The 21,519-nt window shown below is 46.3% G+C and overlaps 1 protein-coding gene across 4 annotated transcripts in view; it reads left to right on the top strand.

Annotated features, from left to right (window-relative positions):
• The window catches only part of GNB5 (G protein subunit beta 5), a 47,369-nt gene that overhangs the window by 18,488 nt on the left and 7,362 nt on the right, over window positions 1–21,519 (top strand). For 3 of the 4 annotated variants that reach the window (XM_082448014.1, XM_082448011.1, XM_082448013.1), the window contains 6 exons: window positions 776–912; window positions 4,383–4,424; window positions 6,448–6,524; window positions 12,574–12,706; window positions 18,656–18,799; window positions 20,580–20,671. In XM_082448014.1, the coding sequence (XP_082304140.1) occupies window positions 776–912; window positions 4,383–4,424; window positions 6,448–6,524; window positions 12,574–12,706; window positions 18,656–18,799; window positions 20,580–20,671 (625 nt within the window). The remainder of the gene's footprint in view (window positions 1–775; window positions 913–4,382; window positions 4,425–6,447; window positions 6,525–12,573; window positions 12,707–18,655; window positions 18,800–20,579; window positions 20,672–21,519) is intronic. The other variant, XM_082448012.1, reaches the window with a different exon arrangement.

The following is a 21,519-nucleotide window of genomic DNA, read 5'->3' as shown; positions in this document are numbered from 1 at the left end:
TACGTACCTTCTGCAGATCACGTGTTCAGACTTGTGCAATGTTGCGTTGATCTCTGCCGGCACTGTGAGTTTTCAGTAAATCCACAGTGTACTGTTTGGAGGGTCAGTCAATTCGCTCTTTCCTGCAGCACGTGGGTCGGGCAATTACCATGTCCCAGACCCGTGCCAGGCATCGGGGGGGGACCAGTGAGGAAACACAGGGCCTGCTGTTGAGCAGGTGGTGCACGTCCTGGCACCTGATAGGACGGTTTCTGTAAAGTCACTTGTCCTTGTGACTGGAAAGTAGTAGGTGAAAGAACCAGAAGCCCCCACTTTGCTCCTGGTCAGTTGTGTGAACTCGTATTAGCCGGATAACCTCTGTAAGCCTCAGTCTCTTCACCCATTCAAAGGGAGTAGCGATCTCACTGCACTGCCTACCTGCCCGCCTTGCAGAGCTGTGGCCCTTCAGTGGGAGAGTTCTATGTAGAGCTTTGCAAATATGAGGCAGTCCTGTCCTTCATCCCTCAGCGTGCATATATGGAAGTGCTTTGGAAAACAGGGTCATTTTTTATTGAAGTATAGTTGATGCACAGTATTATATAAGTTATAAATGTAGGGTCTTAAACACAGAGAGAATGACAGCGTGTCTCTACCTTCTCCTGAGCTTGAAAGAGAGAGCATCGCGAGGGCAACGGAGTAAAGCACAGGAGAATGAAGCACCGACGGCTCCCCTGTGCCAGCTTGTGGCTCAGGCCTGGTCCTTGGTCCCAGGATTGAGCGTGTCTTGTCCTTGCAGTGCACCAGGTGGCCGAGCGCGTGGAGGCCCTGGGGCAGTTTGTCATGAAGACCAGAAGGACCCTCAAAGGCCATGGGAACAAGGTTCTGTGCATGGACTGGTGCAAGGATAAGAGGAGGATCGTGAGCTCCTCGCAGGTACGTCACACCTGTCGGGTGATGGTGGGCACGTTTCTGATTGTAAGCTGAAGGGAAAGAGCCGTCCTTTTCAAAAGACCCTCTCCGAATGTTATGTCTCTGCCTGTGCGCCAAAGGACACGAGTTACCCCGTTAAGAATTCTCTGGCGTACTTGAAAACTTCACTAATTTGGGTAGATTTGGAATTAGTAATAACTGAAATATTATAAACTCTATTTGACAAACCATTCAAACATTTTCTTCCTGAGCATATTTCAAGGTCTTACTTGTAAGTGAAACCATTTTTAAATTAGGGTTTTTTTTTCCTCCAAGTTGAAGGCGTAAGTGGTTGAAGTGCCACTGTGGCTTCTTTCAGTTTAAGAGTTTAGCAGTTTTTATGCCTTAAAGAACAAATTTAAACTATGTATTTTGTGAAGTATAATTTTTTCATTCATTTTATACAGTTGACATGGTTTATTTTACATCTTATGTATTAGTTATTAAACTGCTACATAACAAATTACCCCCAAGTTGAACAGCTTACACAGTGACTATTTCGTATCTTACATGGTTTCTGAAAGTGAGGAATCAGGAGCAGCTCAGAAGGATAGTTCTGGCTCAGGGTGTCTCACAAGGTTTCAGTCAAGATGTTGGTCAGGGATGCAGTCATTTGACAGCTTGGCTAAGGCAGAAGCTCACTTCCAAAATGGCTCACTCACTTGGCTCTTGGCTGGAGGCCTTAGCTCCTCACCGTGTGGACCGTTCCATCGGGCTGCTCGCGACACGGTAGCTGGCCTCCCCCAGAGCAGGAGAGGGAGACAAAGGCAGAAGCCGTGCTGTCTTTGATGACCTGGCCTCAGAAGTGACATTCCTTCCCTTCTCCTGCATTCCATTGGTCACACAGACCAACACCGATATAATGAGGGAGGGGCCTGGACAAGGACATGTCTTTCAGTAGGTTAGCTACCACTGCTTAGTGCTTTTTATGTCTATTTTGATGTTACATTCGTTGAACATAAAACCATAAACTGAAGTCATATATTTTTATGGCCAGTTTAGCCCCCCCGACCCCTGCCTTTGCCTTTAGTCCAGCTTTTTCAAAGGAAAATTTGGTTTTTATTTATAACCCTTTTAAGTATCAAAACTGTACATATTCTAAATAATCCATGAGTTCTAATATCTCTGTCGGTACTATGTTTGATAGGACAGGTGTTATTAATCTCCTGTATTACCTACAAATGTAGTATATCACATTGCACTTGCTTTTTTTTATGTTCATAAAAAATTTAATGTATCAGTTATGTATTTAACTGGAAAAAAGAAAGAAAAGGTTTTTTACCCCTACCACCCTGTTACAATCATTATTATCTTAGAGCACCTCTTTCTAGATTTTTTTTCCAAAGGCTCCTTTTTACACAGTGGTTGTTGAGATGTACGTGTTGCCGCCTAGCCTTTTAGACTTTTTTTTTATCCTTAAAAGGATGCCATATGTTGGACTTTCTGTCACTCGTGTACCACTCTTACTAGAGAGGGTGGGAGGGCAGGAGGGATGTTTCAGCACTGCTGACTGACTCCATCCATCCACCTCTACTGCAGAGGGAGTGGGAGAGGTGGGTGGGGGAAGGGAGGAAGGTGGGAAACAGCAGAAGGGCTCTGGAACAGACTTTGAGTGACTCAGAGCAGCCTTTCTCCCTTAAAAGGCAGGAAATCAATCTGCCTGACTGTGTGGGCTGGGGTTTGGGGTGGAGGCACAGTCTCTCCAGGTACGTAGGCCCCTGGTGTAAATGTCTGTGCTCGTGGAGGGACCACATTTAGTTATGAGACTGCTTTTAGCTTCTTGGTTGCCTTTCTCTCTCCAGAGCACACAGTAGGTGGGCGGTGGAGCCAGGCAGGCGGGCTGTGCGGTGGAGGAAGCCTGTGAAGGGAACGCTGACTTGGGTGATACACTGAGTCTCTACCCCCCGCCCCGCCGCAGCCCTCTACTCTGTTATCTAATTCACCCACACAGCATGTATGGGCGTTTAGTCAGAAAAATTAGAAGCACAAATGTGCTCAGGAGTCTTAAAAGGCCCCAAACCGCCGACTTTGCCTTTGATCACTGCCTCTCAGCCCCATGCAGCGTGAATATGGAAATCTTCCATCAGATCAAGTGAAGCAAGCAGCTGTGTCACTTTAGTTACTCAGACCTTGCTGGTGCCCCTAAGTGGCATCCACCTCACTCACCAGATCTGGCTCCAGATGGCTTGAGTGATTTAAAAAAATCAAGCCTGCGGTAGAGGCTGCAGATTCTCCATCCCTGAGGATGTGGGGGGGACCCACGTGCTGAAGGAAGTCGGCTCAGCCATCCTCCTCCACTGCCAGCGGGAGCCTGGGGGCCCAGACAACCCTTACACCACGTGCTGGGTAGATGACTGCGCTGCAGCGACCGGGGCTTACGTGGGTTTATCTCTGATGGGTTTGTGTTGCAAACGGATGGCATCATAGCCCCTCCCCACACCCCCTACTGGGGCTGCAGAGCGATTGCAGTGAAAGTGGCCGTGTTGTCTGTGGCATCGCCCAGAGCTCACCCTCCACGGGGAATGCTCTTTGTTTCCGGAACAGCTGCCCACGGGGGTCCCCACCGTCATAGGTACGAGTCCCATGGTGATGTCCGTGAGCACCCGGGGGAGTCAGACTGATGTCAGGCCCACCCAGGCCCCCTCCACAGCTTCCACACAGGGAGGGGGTGGGCGAAGAGTGGGGTGGGGCTCTTACACGGTCCTGCAGGGAATGTGGACTCAAAGGCGAACGGTAGGGAGGACAGGCTGGGGAGGTGGGGTGGGAGGAGGGGGAGGAGAAGGACCATTAGTTACTGTCAGGCATCTGAAGGTAATTTCAGCTTTACCTTTTCCCTGTATAACTTACTGGCATTTGGGGTACGAAGGTGATGACAGTTTACCAACAGTTTGTGCTTGGTTTATAATTGGCATAAAAGAAGTGTCTGAGTGTTGCTTTCTGTCATTGTATCTACACAAGGTTGAGAACTGAGGCTTGCATCAGGCTGGAAAGTGCTGTCGCCACCTACTCCCATTTCTTCAAGGATGGGTTGGAGGGTCATGATTGTCCAGATACTTGCTCTGGCTTTCCACTTGGCACTGCCCAGCTGGACTTGGCTTTCCATGAGGTTCTCAGCAGTTACGTGTTAGGGCTTGTTGACAATTTTTGAACTGTTTACTCTTTTTTGTTTTTCTTCAAGTGTAGTTGATATACAATACTATATAAGTTACAGGTGTACAATATAGTGACTCAAGTTTTAAAGGTTATGTACTCCATTTATAGTTATTATAAAACATTGGCTATATTCCCTGTGTTGTACAATATATCCCTGTAGCTTATGTTGTACATAACAATTTGTACCTCTTCATCCCCTACCCCTATATTGTCCCTCCCCACCTTCCATCTCCCCAGTGGTGACCTCTAGTTTGTTCAACTGTTTACTCATTTCCCTCCAGGATGGGAAGGTGATCGTGTGGGATTCCTTCACTACTAACAAGGTAAGGCATTGTCCCTGGTGGATTGAGTCACTTCGGAACCCCAGCCCTGTCCTCGTCCTCTCCAAGCACCCCACTACTGGTCGCCCTGCCCTTCAGGAGCCTATTTGGGGGTGCAAACCCCATGAAAGCCCACCCATGTTCGGATGGTTCAGCAGCCCACTGTAGCGTTCATTCCTCTCTTGAGCCGAACCCCTCACCCAGAGAAGAGCATGCAGGGCTAACATAGAAGGTGCTGATACGGAAACAGGAAAGGGCATGGCCCCGAAACTTGTCACATTCACGCATGCTACTACTGCATTTAGGATTTTTCTTCTGGCTGATGATAAGAGGTACCCAACCCCCAGTTTCCTCTCCCCTCTCTGTCTTTGACTAGACTCCATAGCACGTGGACTTGAGCAAACAGTGGGTGGGGAGCTGAGACTTCAGTGGGATTAAACTGCCCTTCACAGGGATACTGTGGTGTCTCAGCCCCTTGCAAGTCTGGCGTAGGCATGTACTGCTCCAAATGAGACCTAAGTTTAGACTTATAATGAAACAGAAAGGCCAGAATCTATGTGTAGGTGCGCTTGCATGCCTGCATCGTGTTGGCATTTGCAGTAACAAGTACTGTATATTAAATGTGGACTCCAGTGTTTACTTAGAAAGTCTTCCTTTTCACTGTATAAAAAAGGAACCTATATCTGTCTCAAATTGGACAGCGTCCTTATTCCGCATTATTGAACGTGTTCAGTAAATGTCATAATAGGCAGTTATTACACAACCTGCTCAAGGGGGCCCAGAACCATCTTGTAGAGCAGAGTCCGGAATGGTCAGGCCCCTGGGGAATAATAAAAATGACAGTGTAACAATTTGCAGAGGGCTTTCCTATATATCACTCTGCCTCTCCAGAACTCCTCCGCATCTTCAGGGGTGTGGGTAGGGGGCTGCTTGTGTCTATGCCTTAGCATGGCATAGAGCACATGCTGCCTGATGCCTGGGAAGCCATGGGGTTGCCACTTGTGGTCCCTGGCAGGGCCATGGTTATCACTTGTCAGCAAAGGGGCCAGGATGCCCTGTGCTGAGAGTGGCCACTCATTCGTGGAAGTAGGTTATCCATGGTGTCTGAAGGGCTACTACTCCGTGAGTGACAAAGAACTTTGACAGGCAGTATCAGGGCCCATGTCTCCCCACAAAAACACAGAGAATCATAACAGGCAAGAAGACCAGCACTTGAATGTACTTTACAAACCATCTGGTCCCATCCTCTCCCTTCCCAGACGGAGAAGGAGAATGAGGTAAGACAGTGGCCAGCCTGTGCGAGGCTGCACATCTCACTGGTGTTAGAACCAGGTCCAGGGCCCATGGCTCCCATGGAAATAGGGCCACAGACTCAGAAGTTTTTGAATCATGCCTTAGTTGCTTATATGCATGCAGGAGAATACGGGTGACTCAGACCCCAGCCAGGAGCCGAGGACTTACACCTCCTCTGAATGCTTCCATTTTACAGGTTTCCTTTCCTCCCAGGGCACAACTCTAATCCCCCTTCCCAAGCCCACCCCCATTCCTACCTGCTCAGGAATGGTTTAAGACCCACAGAGGACAGAGGCTCTTGTATACTCACTCACAGGCAAACAAACTTGTAACATACATGTAAAAAGTCATTCAAGAACACGTTTTTAAAATAGAGGGAATCTGAGTAAATAAGGTGAAGTATATACGTATGTGAAATGAAACTGAGACAGATCTTTCAAAGAAAATGAGCCCCAATATTCATTCAGAACAACAGGGGGAGTATAACAGTAAGAAAGAAGTAAGACGTTAAGGATATTCTTTTGCTAGTTGAGATTTTTAACTTTTAGAATGTATGACATAAAGTTTGGTTGATTATAGAGGATCTGAGTCTCCTCATCAGTCTCAGCCCAAACCACTGACCTTTGAAGCTAGAAAGTAATTTGGTAGACGCTTCAGTGATTTTACTTGGTAAAAACTGACGTTTGTGTAGAAGCGCCCTTGTTCATTGCTTGCATGGTGTGATGTGTTGCAGGAGCACGCGGTCACAATGCCCTGCACGTGGGTGATGGCGTGTGCGTATGCCCCATCGGGATGTGCCATTGCATGCGGGTAAGTATGGGTGACACAGCAGTGTTTCACATGTCCTGTTGGCCATAAAATACTGTTCTATGACCTCTCTCCTGGAGGTCAGGTTAATATCTTTAGTCTCTACTTCCTTCAGAGGTGAGAACTCACAGGATGTGTCCCAAAACCTCCATCACAAATCACAGTGTTAGACTGTCCAGTGGCCAAAACCCCAGGCAAAGACACTCACAACAGGCAGGACATTCCAGGGCCTTAGAGATCACCTCCCAGTAGCGAAGGGCAAAGGCCAGACCTTCCATTAAGTAAGGTTAATTCTTCAGTACTCAGTAAGAATGATAAATACTCTACATTTTAAAAAACCCTTGGGTAATATGTTTTTAATTGGGCATTAATTCTAGCAAATGCATAGAGTTGGATGGGTTATATAAATTTCTCAATATTTGCTATTGAGATATCAGATGTCTAGCACCAAATTACAAAAAGAATACATTGGGTATATCCTTCTGTGATATATGATGAATATAATAATATAGCACACAATGTCTTCAACAGTAGTTCAGAAAATGATTCTGTAGGCTGTTTCTTATTTTAACCCTCACTACATGAAACCCAGTGGAAGGATTTCCAGGAGGACAGGGGGACAGTCAGGGGTGAGAATAATTTTACAAGGCCCAGGTAGACAGCTTTTTTGGTGACACCTGGTGCAGAGAGAGTACAGAGTGGAGGAATGGCTGGTGCCGTAATCTCTGTCATCTCTGTTTCCCGGGTCCTGGCATGTGTTGGATGGTCAAGGCCTGCACTGGCTGTCTCACAGGCTGATATAAAAACCAAAGTAGGAGAAGTTCAAGGTGTGAATATTTGGAAGGCAGCTATGCTCACCACTATACCACCAACACTGCTCAAGGTGTGAATATTTGGGAAAGCACTTGTTAAAATATCGGGAGTCCCATGGATGAGGAGAGAGCAGAAAAACTAAACTGAGAAAGACTGAGTCCTCATCTTAGATAAAAGCACCATCTGCCCTACTCAGACCATGCTGCGATTCGTTTTGAGTTTCCAGTGATAATCTAACATAGTGTTTCCCAGCTATGGCCTTGTGACATCCCTGTAACTCCATTATCACACAGATCCACACCTATGTCGTATTCTCTAAATGTCACTATAGGTGACAACAAGGTGTTTTTCTCTTCATATGCCTGACTACTGGGTCTATCTCTCAGTTGGTTCCAAACTTGAAAGCTAAAACTCCACCAGTATTTACAGAATTCCCTTCTCAAAAAAATGTGTCAGTTGATTTTATATACATATATGTGTATTTTTTATTTGAAGCCATATCACCAAGAAGCCTTCATTCAGGTATTGTACACTTGGTATGAGCACCTGTGTGCAAGGCACTGGACTGGGTGTCCTAGGGAAATTCAAAGATGAATAAAACATAGTACCTGCCTTCAAGCAAGAATATAAAAATTACAATAATGACCACTTACTGAGCCTCTATCATGAGTCAAGGGCCATTCTGAACTCTATATTATCTTCACAACAGCGCCTTGTGATAGGTGGGTGGTATCCACTCCATTTTATAGTTAAGAACACTGAGGCTTAGAGAGGCTAAAAAACATAATGAAGATCACAAAATGAGTTAGGTACTAAAGCAGAGATGCAATACCAAATGCATCACATTGCAAAACCTTTCTGCTTCTCATAGCAATGCAAATAAACCCAAGTGTGAGTGAGTATCCCGACAGAGCTACAGAAATTACTCTGAAGCTTCAGAATAGGAGAACATGTTTCACCTTGAGAGTCAGGGAAGCCCATAGTCTGAAGCATGGTGATACATTGTCACAGCCAAGTGCAAATCATTCTCACTCACACCATCTATAAACACGCTTGCCAAAGCTAGTTACTGGTAAGAGACTACCCAAGTCTACACCTGCACCTCCAAGCAGTTGGAAAGGCAAAGGGGTCCCCTAGGTTCCCCAGGGCCTCAGAAGGGAGTGCCCCTCCTTAATGTCATTCCCCACTAAATGGAAGCAGAGCTCCTTGGAGTAAGACTGATTGTAGGTCTAGGGCAGGAAAAGAGTAAAGTGAGCCTAGGATATTTTCTTGTTCCAGAAAGCAAGGGAACACTCAACTCATATTAATGGAATCTTATCAAACATAAACAGGAGCCGCTTGAAGGGACCCCCACCAACTTTCCAAATTGGGATAATTTTAGCATCACATGGAATAATGGTAGTAATGGATCATAACCCAGTTGAAGAGAAAAGAGAATCCATGGGTGTGCAGTGACACTGGGAGGAGGAGGGATTGGATTTGTCTTTACAGAAAAATACCAGCTAATAAATGCAGAAGGAAATATCAAATTAGAGGATCGCCATTTTGTACCATAAAGTAATATTTTATTCAATCAAGGATAATCATGCTAAAGCCATTGTATGATGGTTGTTAGGAACAGGATATTAACATGACCTAAAGGTGTCACACCACAGATTATTATTACAGGCATACCTTGGAAATATTGCAGGTTTGGTTGCAGACCATTGCAATAGAGCAAATATCACAATGAAGTGAGTCACACGAATTTTTTTGTTTCCCAGTGCGTATAAAAGTCACGTTTACACTAGCCTATAGTCTAAGTGTGCAATAGCATTATGTCTAAAAAAAATATGTATATACCTTAATTAAAAAAGGCTTTATTGCTAAAAAAAAAACTAACCATCAACTGAGCCTTCAATGAGTCTTAATCTTTGGCTGGTGGAGGGTCTTGCCTCAGTGTTGATGGCTGCTGACTGAGCAGGATGGTGGTTGCTGAAGGCTGGGGTGCCTGTGGATATTTCTTAAAGTAAGACAGCAGTGAAGTTTGTTGTATCGATTGAGTCTTCCTTTCACAAACAATTTCTCTGTCACATGCAGTGCTGTTTGATAGCATTACAGCCACAGTAGAACTTCTTTCAAAACTGGAGTCTATCGTCGCAAAACTTGCCTCTGCTTTATCAACTAAGTCTATTAATATTCTAAATTCTTTGTTGTCATTTCAACCACCTTCACGGAGTAGATTCCATCTTAGGAAACCACTTTCATTGCTCATCCATAAGAAGCAACTCCTCATTTGTTCAAGTTTTATCATGAGATTGCAGCAATTCAATCGCATCTTCAGGCTCCACTTCTCATTCTAGTTCTCTTGCTATTTTCACCATATCTGCAGTTACTTCCTCCACTGAAGTCTTGAACCCCTTACTGAAGTCTTAAACCCTGCAAAGTCATCCACGAGGGTTGAAATCAACTTCTTCCAAACTCATATTAATGTTGATATTTTGACCTCTTCCCATGAATCACAAATGGTCTTAATGGCATCTAGAATGGGGAATCCTTTCCAAAGGTTTTCAACTTACTCTGCCCAGATCCATCAGAGGAATCCTATCTATGGCAGTTATAGCCTTACGAAATGTATTTCTTAAAGAATGACTTGAAAATCAGAATTTCTCCTTGAACCATGGGCTGCAGAATGGATGTTGTGTTAACACGCATGAGAACATGAATCTTGTGTACATCTCCATTAGAGCTCTTGGGTGACTGGGTGCATTGTCCTTGAGCAGTAATATTTTGAAAGGAATCTTTTTTTCTGAGCAGTAGTTCTCAACAGTGGGATTAAAATACTCAGTAAACCATGTTGTAAACAGATGTATTGTCACCCAGGATTTATTGTTCCACTTATAAAGCACAGGCAGAGTAGATTTCGCATAATTCTTAAGGGTCCTAAGGTTTGAGGAATGGTAAATGAGCATTGGCTTCAACTTAAAGTCACCAGCTGCATTGACCCCTAACAAGAGAGTCAGCCTGCCTTTTGAAGCTTTGAAGCCAGACGTTGACTTTTCCTCTCTAGCTATGAAAGTCCTAGATAGCATTTTCTTCCAATATAAGGCTCATTTGTCTACATTAAAAATCTGTTGTTTAGTGTACCACCTTCATTAATTATCTTAGCTAGATCTTCAGGATAACTTGCTGCAGCTTCTACATCAGCCCTTGCTGCTTCACCTTGCACTCATGTTATGGACAACAGCTTCTTTTCTTAAACCTCATGAACCATCTCTACTAGCTTCAGACTTTTCTTCTGCAGCTTCCTCACCTCTCTCAGCCTTCATAGAACTGAAGAGAGTCAGGGCCTTGCTCTGAATTAGGCTTTGGCTTAAGGGGATGTTGTGGCTGGTTTGATCTATCCAGACCACTAACACTTTCTTCCTTTCAGCAACGAGGCTGTTCTGCTTTCTTATTCATGTGTTCCCTGGAGCGGCAATTTTAATTTCCTTCAAGAACTTTTCCTTTGCTTTCACAGCCTGGCTGTTTGGCACAGGAGGCCTAGCTTTCAGCCTGTCTTGGCTTTCAACATGCCTTCCTCACTAAGCTTAATCATTTCTGGCTTTTTATTTAAAGTGAGAGGCATGCAGCTCTTCCTTTCACTTGAACGCTTGGATGCTATTGTAGGGTTATTAATTGGCCTAATTTCAATATTGTTGTGCCTTAGGGAACAGGGAAGCCTGGGGAGAGGGAGCGAGATAGAAGAATGGCCGGTCAGTTGGAGCAGTCAGAACACACACAGCATTTATCGATTAAGTTCACCATCTTATATGGGCACGGTTCATGGCGCCTCAAAACCATTACAATAGTAACAGCAAAGATTACTGATCACAGATCACCATAACAAATATAACAATAATGAAAAAGTTTGAAATATTGCGAGAATTACCAAAATGTGACACAGAGTGAGCAAATGCTGTTGGAAATAATGACACCAATAGACTTGCTTGATGCCAGGTTGCCACAAGTGTTCAATTTGTAAAAATGCAATAAAGCAAAGCGCAATAAAGCAAAATATGCTTGTAGTTACAAGCAAATCACCCTTATCATGGAGAGATCTGGTGGTCCCCACTTTGACCAAGTAATCAAAGTTGGCATCACCAATCTTGAGACAAGAGGCATTGCAAGCCTCCTAAAGTGAAGCAGTAAGAAAGAAATACACAGTATCACCTTTATATATCACATTTATATTATTGCTAAAAATGTTATACTTGAGGGACCTCCCTGGTGGCACAGTGGTTAAGAATCCGCCTACCAATGCATGGGACACGGGTTTGAACCCTGGTCCGGGAAGATCCCACATGCTGGGGAGCAGCTAAGCCCGTGTGCCACAACTACTGAGCCTGTGCTCTAGAGCCTGCGAGCCACAACTGAAGCCCGTGTGCCACAGCTGAAGCCTGTGTGCCACAACTACTGAAGCCCATACACCTAGAGCCCGTGCTCTGCAACGAAGAGAAGCCACTGCAATGAGAAGCCCACGCACCGCAACAAAGAGTAGCCCCTGCTCGCCGCAACTGGAGAAAGCCCACGCGCAGCGATGAAGACCCAACGCAACCAAAAATAAGTAAAATAAAATAAATTTATAAAAAAATGTTATACTTAAATATAACCATTAAGAAACAGCATGACAAATCCAGACTGTGTGACATTCTGTAGGACAACTGACCTAAGTTCTCTCATTATAAACAACCAAATAAATGTGTCTGTTCTCCATTAAAAGTTCTAAAAAAGACATAAAAACAGAATGTAATGTGTGGCTCTAAATGGACCCTGGATCCTGGAGACAGTTGGGAAAGATTGACTATGGATGGCTTATTAAACGGTGTTATGGAATTTTTGTTTTCGCAGATGTGATAATGAGTTAGTGATTATAGAATATGTTCTTATTTTTAGGAGATGTAAATTTGCAAATTGAAGTATTTAGATGTAATGTGTCATGTCTGCCACTTGTATTCAAATGGTTCAGAATTTGCTCCCAAAAATATGGCAAAATGTTAAGTTAGTGAACGTATGTGAAGAGATCTGGGTGTTCACTGTACTATTTTCTCTTTCAGTTTTACTGTACATTTGAAAATCTTCAAAGTAAAAGCTGCGGGAAAGGTTACAACATATGATACTGCCAAAGGAAAACAATTTGAAAAGTTTGTGTGAATGAGAAAGCATACACATATTCTACTGCCCTATATTAACATTTGACACTTCTGTCTTTCCATGCTAGTGGTTTGGATAATAAGTGTTCCGTGTATCCACTGACGTTTGACAAAAATGAAAACATGGCTGCCAAAAAGAAGTCTGTTGCTATGCACACCAACTACCTGTCGGCCTGCAGCTTTACCAACTCTGACATGCAGGTAAATAAGGGGACGCATGATGATGGGCCAGCCTGCTGGGGAGCGGGGTTGGTCGTGGAGAACTAAAGCGGAGGTGCAGGCGAGGAAGCTGTTCTGGTGTCCCTCTTCACAGGAGGGTGTGTGCACTCCATCTGGCTCTAAGAGGAAGCTCCTGTTGTTTTTCATATATATGTGTATATGTGTGTATTTGTATATATGTTTATATGTGTGTGTATGTGTATATATGTGTGTGTATGTGTATATGTGTTTATATATGTGTATATATGTGTATATATATGTGTATATATGTGTGTATGTGTATATGTGTATATATGTGTGTATGTGTATATGTGTGTATATGTGTTTATATATGTGTATATATGTGTGTGTATGTGTATATGTGTGTATATGTGTTTATATGTGTGTGTATATATGTGTATATATGTGTGTGTATATATGTGTGTGTATGTGTATATATGTGTTTATATATGTGTATATATGTGTGTATATGTGTATATGTGTTTATATATTTGTATATATGTGTGTATATGTGTATGTATGTGTATATATGTGGGTGTGTGTATATGTGTTTATGTGTATATGTGTGTGTATGTGTATATGTGTTTATACGTGTGTATATATGTGTATATATGTGTGTATGTGTATATGTGTATATATGTGTGTATGTGTATATATGTGTTTATATATGTGTATATATGTGTGTGTATGTGTATATGTGTGTATATGTGTTTATATTTGTATATGTGTGTGTATGTGTATATATGTGTGTGTATGTGTATATGTGTGTATACCTGTATATATGTTTATGTGTATATATGTGTGTGTTTGTGTGTATGTGTATATATGTGTGTATATATATATATTTTTGGGGGGGCGTGCCACTCAGCTTGTGGGATCTCAATTCCCCTACCAGGGATTGCACCCAGGCCACGGCGGTGAAAGGGCCGAATCCTAACCACTAGACCACCAGGGAATTCCTGGTTATATTATTATTTTTAATGCAATCAGAAACGGGGAAAGTCAGGGCTGCTGACTGTTGGTAGAGATGAGATGAACTCCATGCCATATTGAACTTCCTCCTCTCATTGACTTGCTGGGGGTGGGAGTGGGTCAAGGAACTTTCTGGGGTGGTAGAGATTCCTATCTGGGTCAGAGAGGTGGGTCCAAGGTGCTTCCATATGTAAAACTTCACAGGGTGCTGAATTCCAGAGTTGCGCACGTGACACACCTCATCGTACCTATTTTACACTCCCGTTTTAACACATTCGAAAAGAAGAAGCATCAGAGAGTAAATCTGTGCCCTACTTTGAACAAGCCACAAAGTGGAGACAATCCAACTTCAACGCTTTGGCCACGTTTTCTCTCACAAGTCCTAAAGCATCCTGTTGTGTCTCTGTCACATCTCTCCAGAAAACCTACACAGATGTCACCACCCACATTGCCAGATACCAGGGGTGACTGAGTAGCAGGGGAGGCTGGGAGCTCAGAGCAGGAGCGGGGTGTCGTAAACGTGCTGCAGGGGCCACGCTGGAGGACGAGTGTGTTGCCAGTGAGGTGGAGGGGAGCACTGTAGGAGGCAGGTGGCCCTAGAGGTGGGCAGGGCCCGATCACAGGGTGCCCTGAGTGGCGGGGCTGACCCTACAAATGGCAGGGAGCCATTGCCGGGGCCGGGGCAGATTGGGTTTGTTTGAAGGAGGAGACTGAGTCAGATTAAAGGCCACTCTGGCTTCAGCTGACTGATGTCAGTGGCAGGGGCGGGGTGGGGGGGGCAAGGATAGCGGCAAGGAGACCCGGGGATGGGCAATTGTCTCACTGCTGACTGGAGGGCTGTTCGGACTTAGAGGGCAGTGTTTACACCTGTTATTTGCAACCAGGAGTCTTGCAGACCTGTGCAATAGAGAGTGCTGTTGCCCTAGCTGCTGCAGTGGCCAGATCGGATGTCTCTGGGCCTGAGGGGCAAGCCAAAGCAACAGAGGATGTTTAGTCTCCTGTTCTGGATGGTGAATCCTAAACAAGGTTTTATTATTCTCTGTGTTTTGCTTTTCTCACTTGCAAGTGAGGATGGTAGTAAATTCCTCCCTCATGAGGTTTTCTGAGGATTAAATGAGATGATTCGTATCAAATACTTAGTAAATATCAATAAACATTAGCTCTTATTGTTTGGTTATTTATATTAACACAAAGCTTCATGGGTGATTCAGATGCATAGCCTAGTTTGGGTAACACTGAACTCATGAACTAAGCTTCCTTCCAGCTCTGGGATCCAAGATGAAAAACAAAAACCTCAAGAAGCTGGTATAAGACCTACAGATTCTCTACATTCCAGAGTAAATGAATGACAATGAGTTAGAGGATCTGTTTAGTGCATTTATCATAATGAATGTTTGGTTTATAAAATTTATTTTTACTTACATTGTAATGAAGATCACAAATATTTAAAATATTTTTTTAATATTATGAATTTACTGTTAACTTTTAAAAACTATTCATTTCGTTGACTGAAGAGTATGGTATGGAAAATTCCCATTAAAGCGCTAGACCGAGGGAATCATTTCAGGCGGTCATTTGTTTGGACCTGATGTCCCAAAAAAGATTGGCAATTACCGGCCCCTTTGCAAATGTTAGGACAGGAGTGGGGTGGAACAGCCACTAGTGGGTGTGGCCAGCAGAGACTGGAGGGAATTGTAGCACATCACAAAACACAAGTTCTCAGATTAAGACACGGTCCAAGTCTTGTGTGTTCCTAAGCTGCTTTTACCAGCCTGAGTCCTCTTGTCAGACGTACACAGGCCTCTTAAGGGAAGTCGAGGCCAGAGGGGGGTCCCATGGGCAGCTGCATGGGCTTTGCAGCCTGGAGAGTCTCCAAATTTGAGAGCTGCCTGCAAGTAGGGGCTTTGAGGAGGGCCTTGGGGCCCACACCCAAGAAGCCCGAGAACTCCGGAACTCATCCAGCTCTTTCTCCATGGAGGGGCCTCTCCTGGCTGCAAGAAGATCCTAGGCCTCCCGGACTGCTGGCAGGAACCCCCTCCAAGACGGTGTGGCCAGCAGGTGCAAGGCCAGGGTGGGAATGGATTCCTTCCTTGTAATACGTCCCCTCCCTGCAAGAAAAAGAAGACTCTTTTACAAGTGCTAGGCCTAGCGTGCGAGAGGGAAGGGAAGAGAGAGGGAAGGAGGGAGAGGATGAGAGGAGACCACCAGCACGTGGAAACTAGAGGTGCAGCACAGTCAGTGGGTACACTGAATGCTGGCAGTCCTTTAAGGCCTACTTCCTGTTCTCTTTCCTCAGCCATCAGTAATCTCCACCCACAGAGGGCTCTCTTGTGGGCACTTACACTGCAAGAGCCCCTTCCCACACTGTCTTATCACCTTGTCCAGCCCCTGTGAGCAGCAGGAAGGTGGGGCGTAGGGAGGCTCTGCTTGCCAGGGCTTAACCCTTGGGGGTCCCCCATGGCTGCTCAGAACCATGCTGGCTCCAGGGCTCTGCGATACCATCAGCTGGGTCTTTGAGGCCTTGAGCCCTGGATCCCCACTGCCTTCCTCCCAATTGCACCAGAGCCCGAGCCTCACACACACTGGCAGCAACAAAATTTAAAACCCTAGTTCTGGCCGCCACGCCTTTCCCCAGGCACCCCAGTGTTCTTCTTCATGCATGGCCAGCCTTTGTACTTGAAACTATCCAGAGTCTGCTTGAGGGACAGCTGCACTGACCTCAGACAGATTTTCCTAAAATATACCCTTGATTTGGTCATTCTTCTCAGAAGCTTTCCACAGGTCCCTCTTGCCTACAGGCTAAAGTCCTCACTCTGTACCCAGGCACACCTTTCATTCACTGCCCAGGTGCGCCTTCCCCTCAGCTCGCTCTGCTGTCCTCCCCTTCCTTAGTGAGTGGCCAGCTCTCACTCCTCCTCTGAGATGAGCTCACATGTTGCCGAAGTGGTTTTGGTGTCCCTCTCACAGACCTACCTGTATCTCAGCACTTCTCACTCTATCATAAGTGATCATTGTCTTGTCTGCCAAGACCATAGGAAACACCTGTCACCCAGCAATGCTAAATTTATTAGACCTACTGCAGCAAGGGAGAACCCCAACTTGACAGAATCGCTATACCGCCTCAAAATGAAGAAACTGGGGAAGGGTCCTTAGAGGGTTTCAGGGTCCAGGGTGAGTGGTCCAACCTCGCCATGGTTGCAGACCCTGAATTGTAATTCTCTGTTGATCCTAAATAAACCCATCTTTGCTGGAGAAATACCTGGCAGTCTATTTGTTTCAGGTCAACAGCTTGCTCACCAGGACTTGCTTTAAGACCCTTACCTCGCTGGGCTTACCAACCCTAAGCTATTATGTCATAACTAGCTTTCCACCTTAAAAGACCCACCTTAAAATGGGAGGGCACACACCTTGGCAGCGGTCGTGGAGGAAACCGGCGAGGTTTCCGGAGCAAGCTGCTGCCCCTGCGCTTTTTTTGCCTGCAACCATAGCGAGTGGACCATGGCGAGGCATGTGCAAGTCCCCACACAGCAAGGCAAGGAGAACCCTTTTACAGAGTGGAAAAGGAAGTTGGGAGGATTAAAGAGAGTCCATGGCTTTTCTTTTTTTTTTTTTTTTAAATTTATTTATTTTATTTATTTATTTTTGGCTGCGTTGGGTCTTCGTTGCTGCACATGGGCTTTCTCTAGTTGTGGCGAGCGGGGGCTACTCTTCGTTGTGGTGCGTGGGCTTCTCATTGCGGTGGCTTCTCGTTGTGGAGCACAGGCTCTAGGCTCACGGGCTCAGTAGTTGTGGTGCATGGGCTTAGTTGCTCTGCGGCATGTGGGATCTTCCTGGACCAGGGCTCGAACCCGTGTCCCCTGCATTGGCAGGTGGATTCTTAACCACTGTGCCACCAGGGAAGCCAGAGTCCATGGCTTTCCATTGGCTGAATCCTTCCCAGGAAAGAAGAAAAGTCTGTCTTCTTCCTGTTGGTCTCTATCATCACAGGACATGAGAGCTCCCCCTTCCGGTCTCCCACTGTATTTAATTGAGGTTTCTGTTTCATTAATTTTTTACAAAGCTATTAGTCTTGATAAGTAAGCTTAGTTGGTTCACAGTTTTATCTTGCAGGAGCAGGTATTTCCTGGAGCGGCCAGCTAGGTTATTTTTACTTGGTTTCTCAGTATTGTCTAACGCAGCACCGGGAAGTGTGCCTGGCCCTGGAATTGATTAACGTGGGGACAGGGAGTTTGGTGGGTTTCAGTCCTTCCTGCCAATCCTGTTGACCAAGCTCCAGGAGAGCAGAGACCAAGACACAGTCTTTCTGCAAAGCCTGACGCCTAGCGGAGGGCCTGGACGTGGTCAGCACACGGCAGATGCCGGTTGGCCCTGTGTGTCTGTCAGCACCACTCAGTGGCCCAGGGAGCCTCTGGGGGATACAGCTACAGGAGAATGTGTTTAGCAAAATCCTGCTCCAGGTGGGTCCTGGCAAGCCGGGTCAGCGTCACCTGGGAGTTTGTGGGAAAGACAGAATCTCAGGCCCCACCCCAGGCTCTCTATTCGCAAGCAGCTGAGTGTGGGGTTGCACATTAATGTCTGGGAAGCACAACGCTGGGCTTGGCTGCTTGTGGGAGCCGCTTGAGGTTCCGTTAAGCAAACGTTCACAGAGCACTTCTTACGTGGCAGGCAGGTACAGAGCCCCGCAGGTACCGCAGGGAGACCTCCGGATTTCATACTCTGCAGGCGGACAGGCACATAAACAGCTCAAGGACAGCGAGGGTGTCAAAAATGAACTGTTTCTTTCTCAGTACCAGAGAAAGAGTTCTGTGCTTGAGTCCAGATTTAGCAGGTGTGTGTGTGTGTGTGTGTGTGTGTGTGTAAGGAGCCTCCTCTTCCCCGTGGAACCGTAAGCATCTGCTTGGCTTCCCCTGACAGGGACATTAATGACAGCCACACCCTTCCTGTCCTTTCCTGCGGCAGATCCTGACAGCGAGTGGCGACGGCACATGTGCCCTGTGGGACGTGGAGAGCGGGCAGCTGCTGCAGAGCTTCCATGGGCATGGGGCCGACGTGCTCTGCTTGGACCTGGCTCCCTCAGAAACCGGGAACACCTTCGTGTCTGGGGTAAAGACCCAAGGAGGATCTCTGGGGGGTCCTTTGTCCGCTAGGGGGGCTCATGGTGGCACTTCCTGTTAATCTGTGGGACTAGACTGGACACTTTCCTGGATGGGGGTGAGATTCCTTAAATAAGTAGCAGAGAGTTAACATCTGAGAGCTTTAGAGACAGTCGCTAGGCACCAGGAGACTCAGGTGGCAGTGGTGGCGAGGCATCACTGTGGTGTGATCAGAGCTTTGACTCTGGTGGGACACTCTCCCGCCCCACCCCTGCCAGTCAGCAGCCCCTCCCACTCTCAGGCACAGGGAACAGTGTATCTGAAGGCTAAGAGTCGGACAGACAGGCCCCCATGGCAGAGGAGCAGCGGATGAGGAGCCAGGACACCTGGGACCCACGTTTGCTACCTGACTCTACATTTCATCCTCTGTAAATTGGGCATAAGGCACGATAGCATTTGCCCCCCACCTTCCGCAGGATATTGTGAGCAGTAGAGGGAAGAGTTTACAGTGTGTTATGCAGAGAGGCAAGTATTTCTGTGGGCACCTGGGAATAAGAATGGAGAACTGAGGTGGCTGGCCTGACCCCTGGGTCCTGTCTCGTCTCGCTCAGGAGACAGTGATGAGAGAGGACAGAGATGCAAACACTATCTAATGATGTTTGCTCCGAGCTGCCCCCATCTTAGTCCTGGGCCTCAGGTGAGGGCTGTGAGGCCTCTAGTTGGCAGGGACCCTGATTTTCTTCTTGGGTACTTGGCCCTATCTGTGTACATTTCATTCTTGTGTCTTTGTATAACTGTATTTATCCCTACTCAACTACACTGTTTTTCCAAATTGTTGATATCATTGTAGATTGTATTGTCTCTTTCCGAGTATTAAACTCCATCTGATTTAGGGTCCTGTAACGATTTGAAGACACTCTGATTCCTTTGTCCACATTCTCAGTAAAGATGCTTGGAGTGCCGAACTCCCACAGCAGGTCTTTCTGAGACATCAGTTATGGCACCTCGTCCACCCTTTCCGCTGAGTTGAAACCAACAACTTGGACACTAATTTTAACCCATTACTCCTTCTGTTTGACCTTTGAGAGTCTAATTATTACTGCTCACGCTGGATCACAGAAAGCTCTGCAGGAATTTATCAAAATGCTCCCGGAAGCAGGATAGTATGAGAAAGCCTGGTGTTTATGATTCTCTGGGTCATGGTAGCAACCCAGAGAAGGTTCACTTTACAGGTGTTGAGGCAGAAGCCCAGGGAGGTGACTCGCCTGAGCCACCCAGCTGACACCCTGACGAGGCTGCTGGGGTGCAGCTGGCCCAGGGGCACCTGGCTCTCCACCTGCGCTCAGGCTGCCCCACACACCTGAGACAAAGCTGGGAGGTCCCACCACACCCACTGTCCACCTGCCCTCCTCCTGTCTGGGCTTATAGAGGCAGAGATAAAGAGGAGGGGGAAAGAGAGGGAAAAGCGAAGAGAGATGCCCAGGAGGAAGGGGAGAAGGAGGCTCTGGAGAGTTTGCAGCCCCTCAGAAAGGTGGGAGAGAAGAAAACATGCTTAAAAGGGGGCTGGGTGCCTTCCCTTGCTCGTCACCCTGACCCCAAGACCTCGCTCTGGCCGTGTGAGGGCTTATCAGTTGAGGAAAGTGGCCTTAGGTAAAGCTAGTGCCAGAAAAGCATATTGTCAGCCATTTACTAATGGGAACTAAAAGGTCTCTGGGACATAACCAGAACTCATGCCTGTCTGTAGACATTCCTTGCATTGTACATAACTGTGGGTAACTTTCTGTTTGTAGGGATGTGACAAGAAAGCCATGGTGTGGGACATGCGCTCTGGACAGTGCGTGCAGGCCTTTGAAACACACGAATCTGACATCAACAGTGTCCGGTCAGTGAGTAGAATATGCACGTTGCTCCTCTGTCCTCCAGTGTTCCCCGGCCTGGGCTAGTGTTTAGCCTCTAGGCTCAATTTACTTGGCTGAGAGAGGCTTTTCCAGCAATAATGGCTGATTTGTGGTGGGACTGAACAGCACTCCAGATTTCCTGGAGAATTTTAATATAATTGCACTAGGGGCAATGGATATTATCCTGTCTAGGTCAAGTCAGTGTTTCTCATTCATTCATTCAACAAATGTTTATTAAGTCCTTATCTGCTAGACATTATTCCAGAAACTGGGAATACTGTTTTGAACAAGACAACATCTCTACTGTCCTACAGAAGACAAAGCACAGATAAACGTGCTATTTAAGTACTGCTAAGTGCTAAGAAAAAGTAAAACAGGGAACTGTGATAAGATGGGTTATTTCTTTGAATGGTCAGGCCTCTCTGAGAAATTGATGTTTAGATTGAGACCAGGATAATGAAGGAGCCAGGCTTGCAAAGAGCTGGGGGGAAGATCAGGGAGGTGAGATGTTCAGGGACCTAACAAAAGGCCAGGTGACCACTAGCGAGTCCTGAGTTGGGGAGGTGGCTAACATGATCCATGTTTTGCCTTTAAAAGATCACTCTGGGGACTTCCCTGGTGGCGCAGTGGTTAAGAATCTGCCTGCCAATGCAGGGGACACGGGTTCGAGCCCTGGTCCGGGAAGATCCCACATGCCGCGGAGCAACTAAGCCCGTGCGCCACAACTACTGAGCCTGCGCTCTAGAGCCCACAAGCCACAACTACTGAGCCCATGCACCTAGAGCCCGTGCTCTGCAACAAGAGAAGCCACTGCAATGAGAAGCCCGAGCAC

The sequence above is a fragment of the Balaenoptera physalus genome (assembly GCF_965194825.1).
Source record: "Balaenoptera physalus genome assembly, chromosome: 2".
Lineage (NCBI taxonomy): Eukaryota > Metazoa > Chordata > Mammalia > Artiodactyla > Balaenopteridae > Balaenoptera > Balaenoptera physalus.
This window is presented reverse-complemented; position numbering and strand designations above follow the sequence as displayed.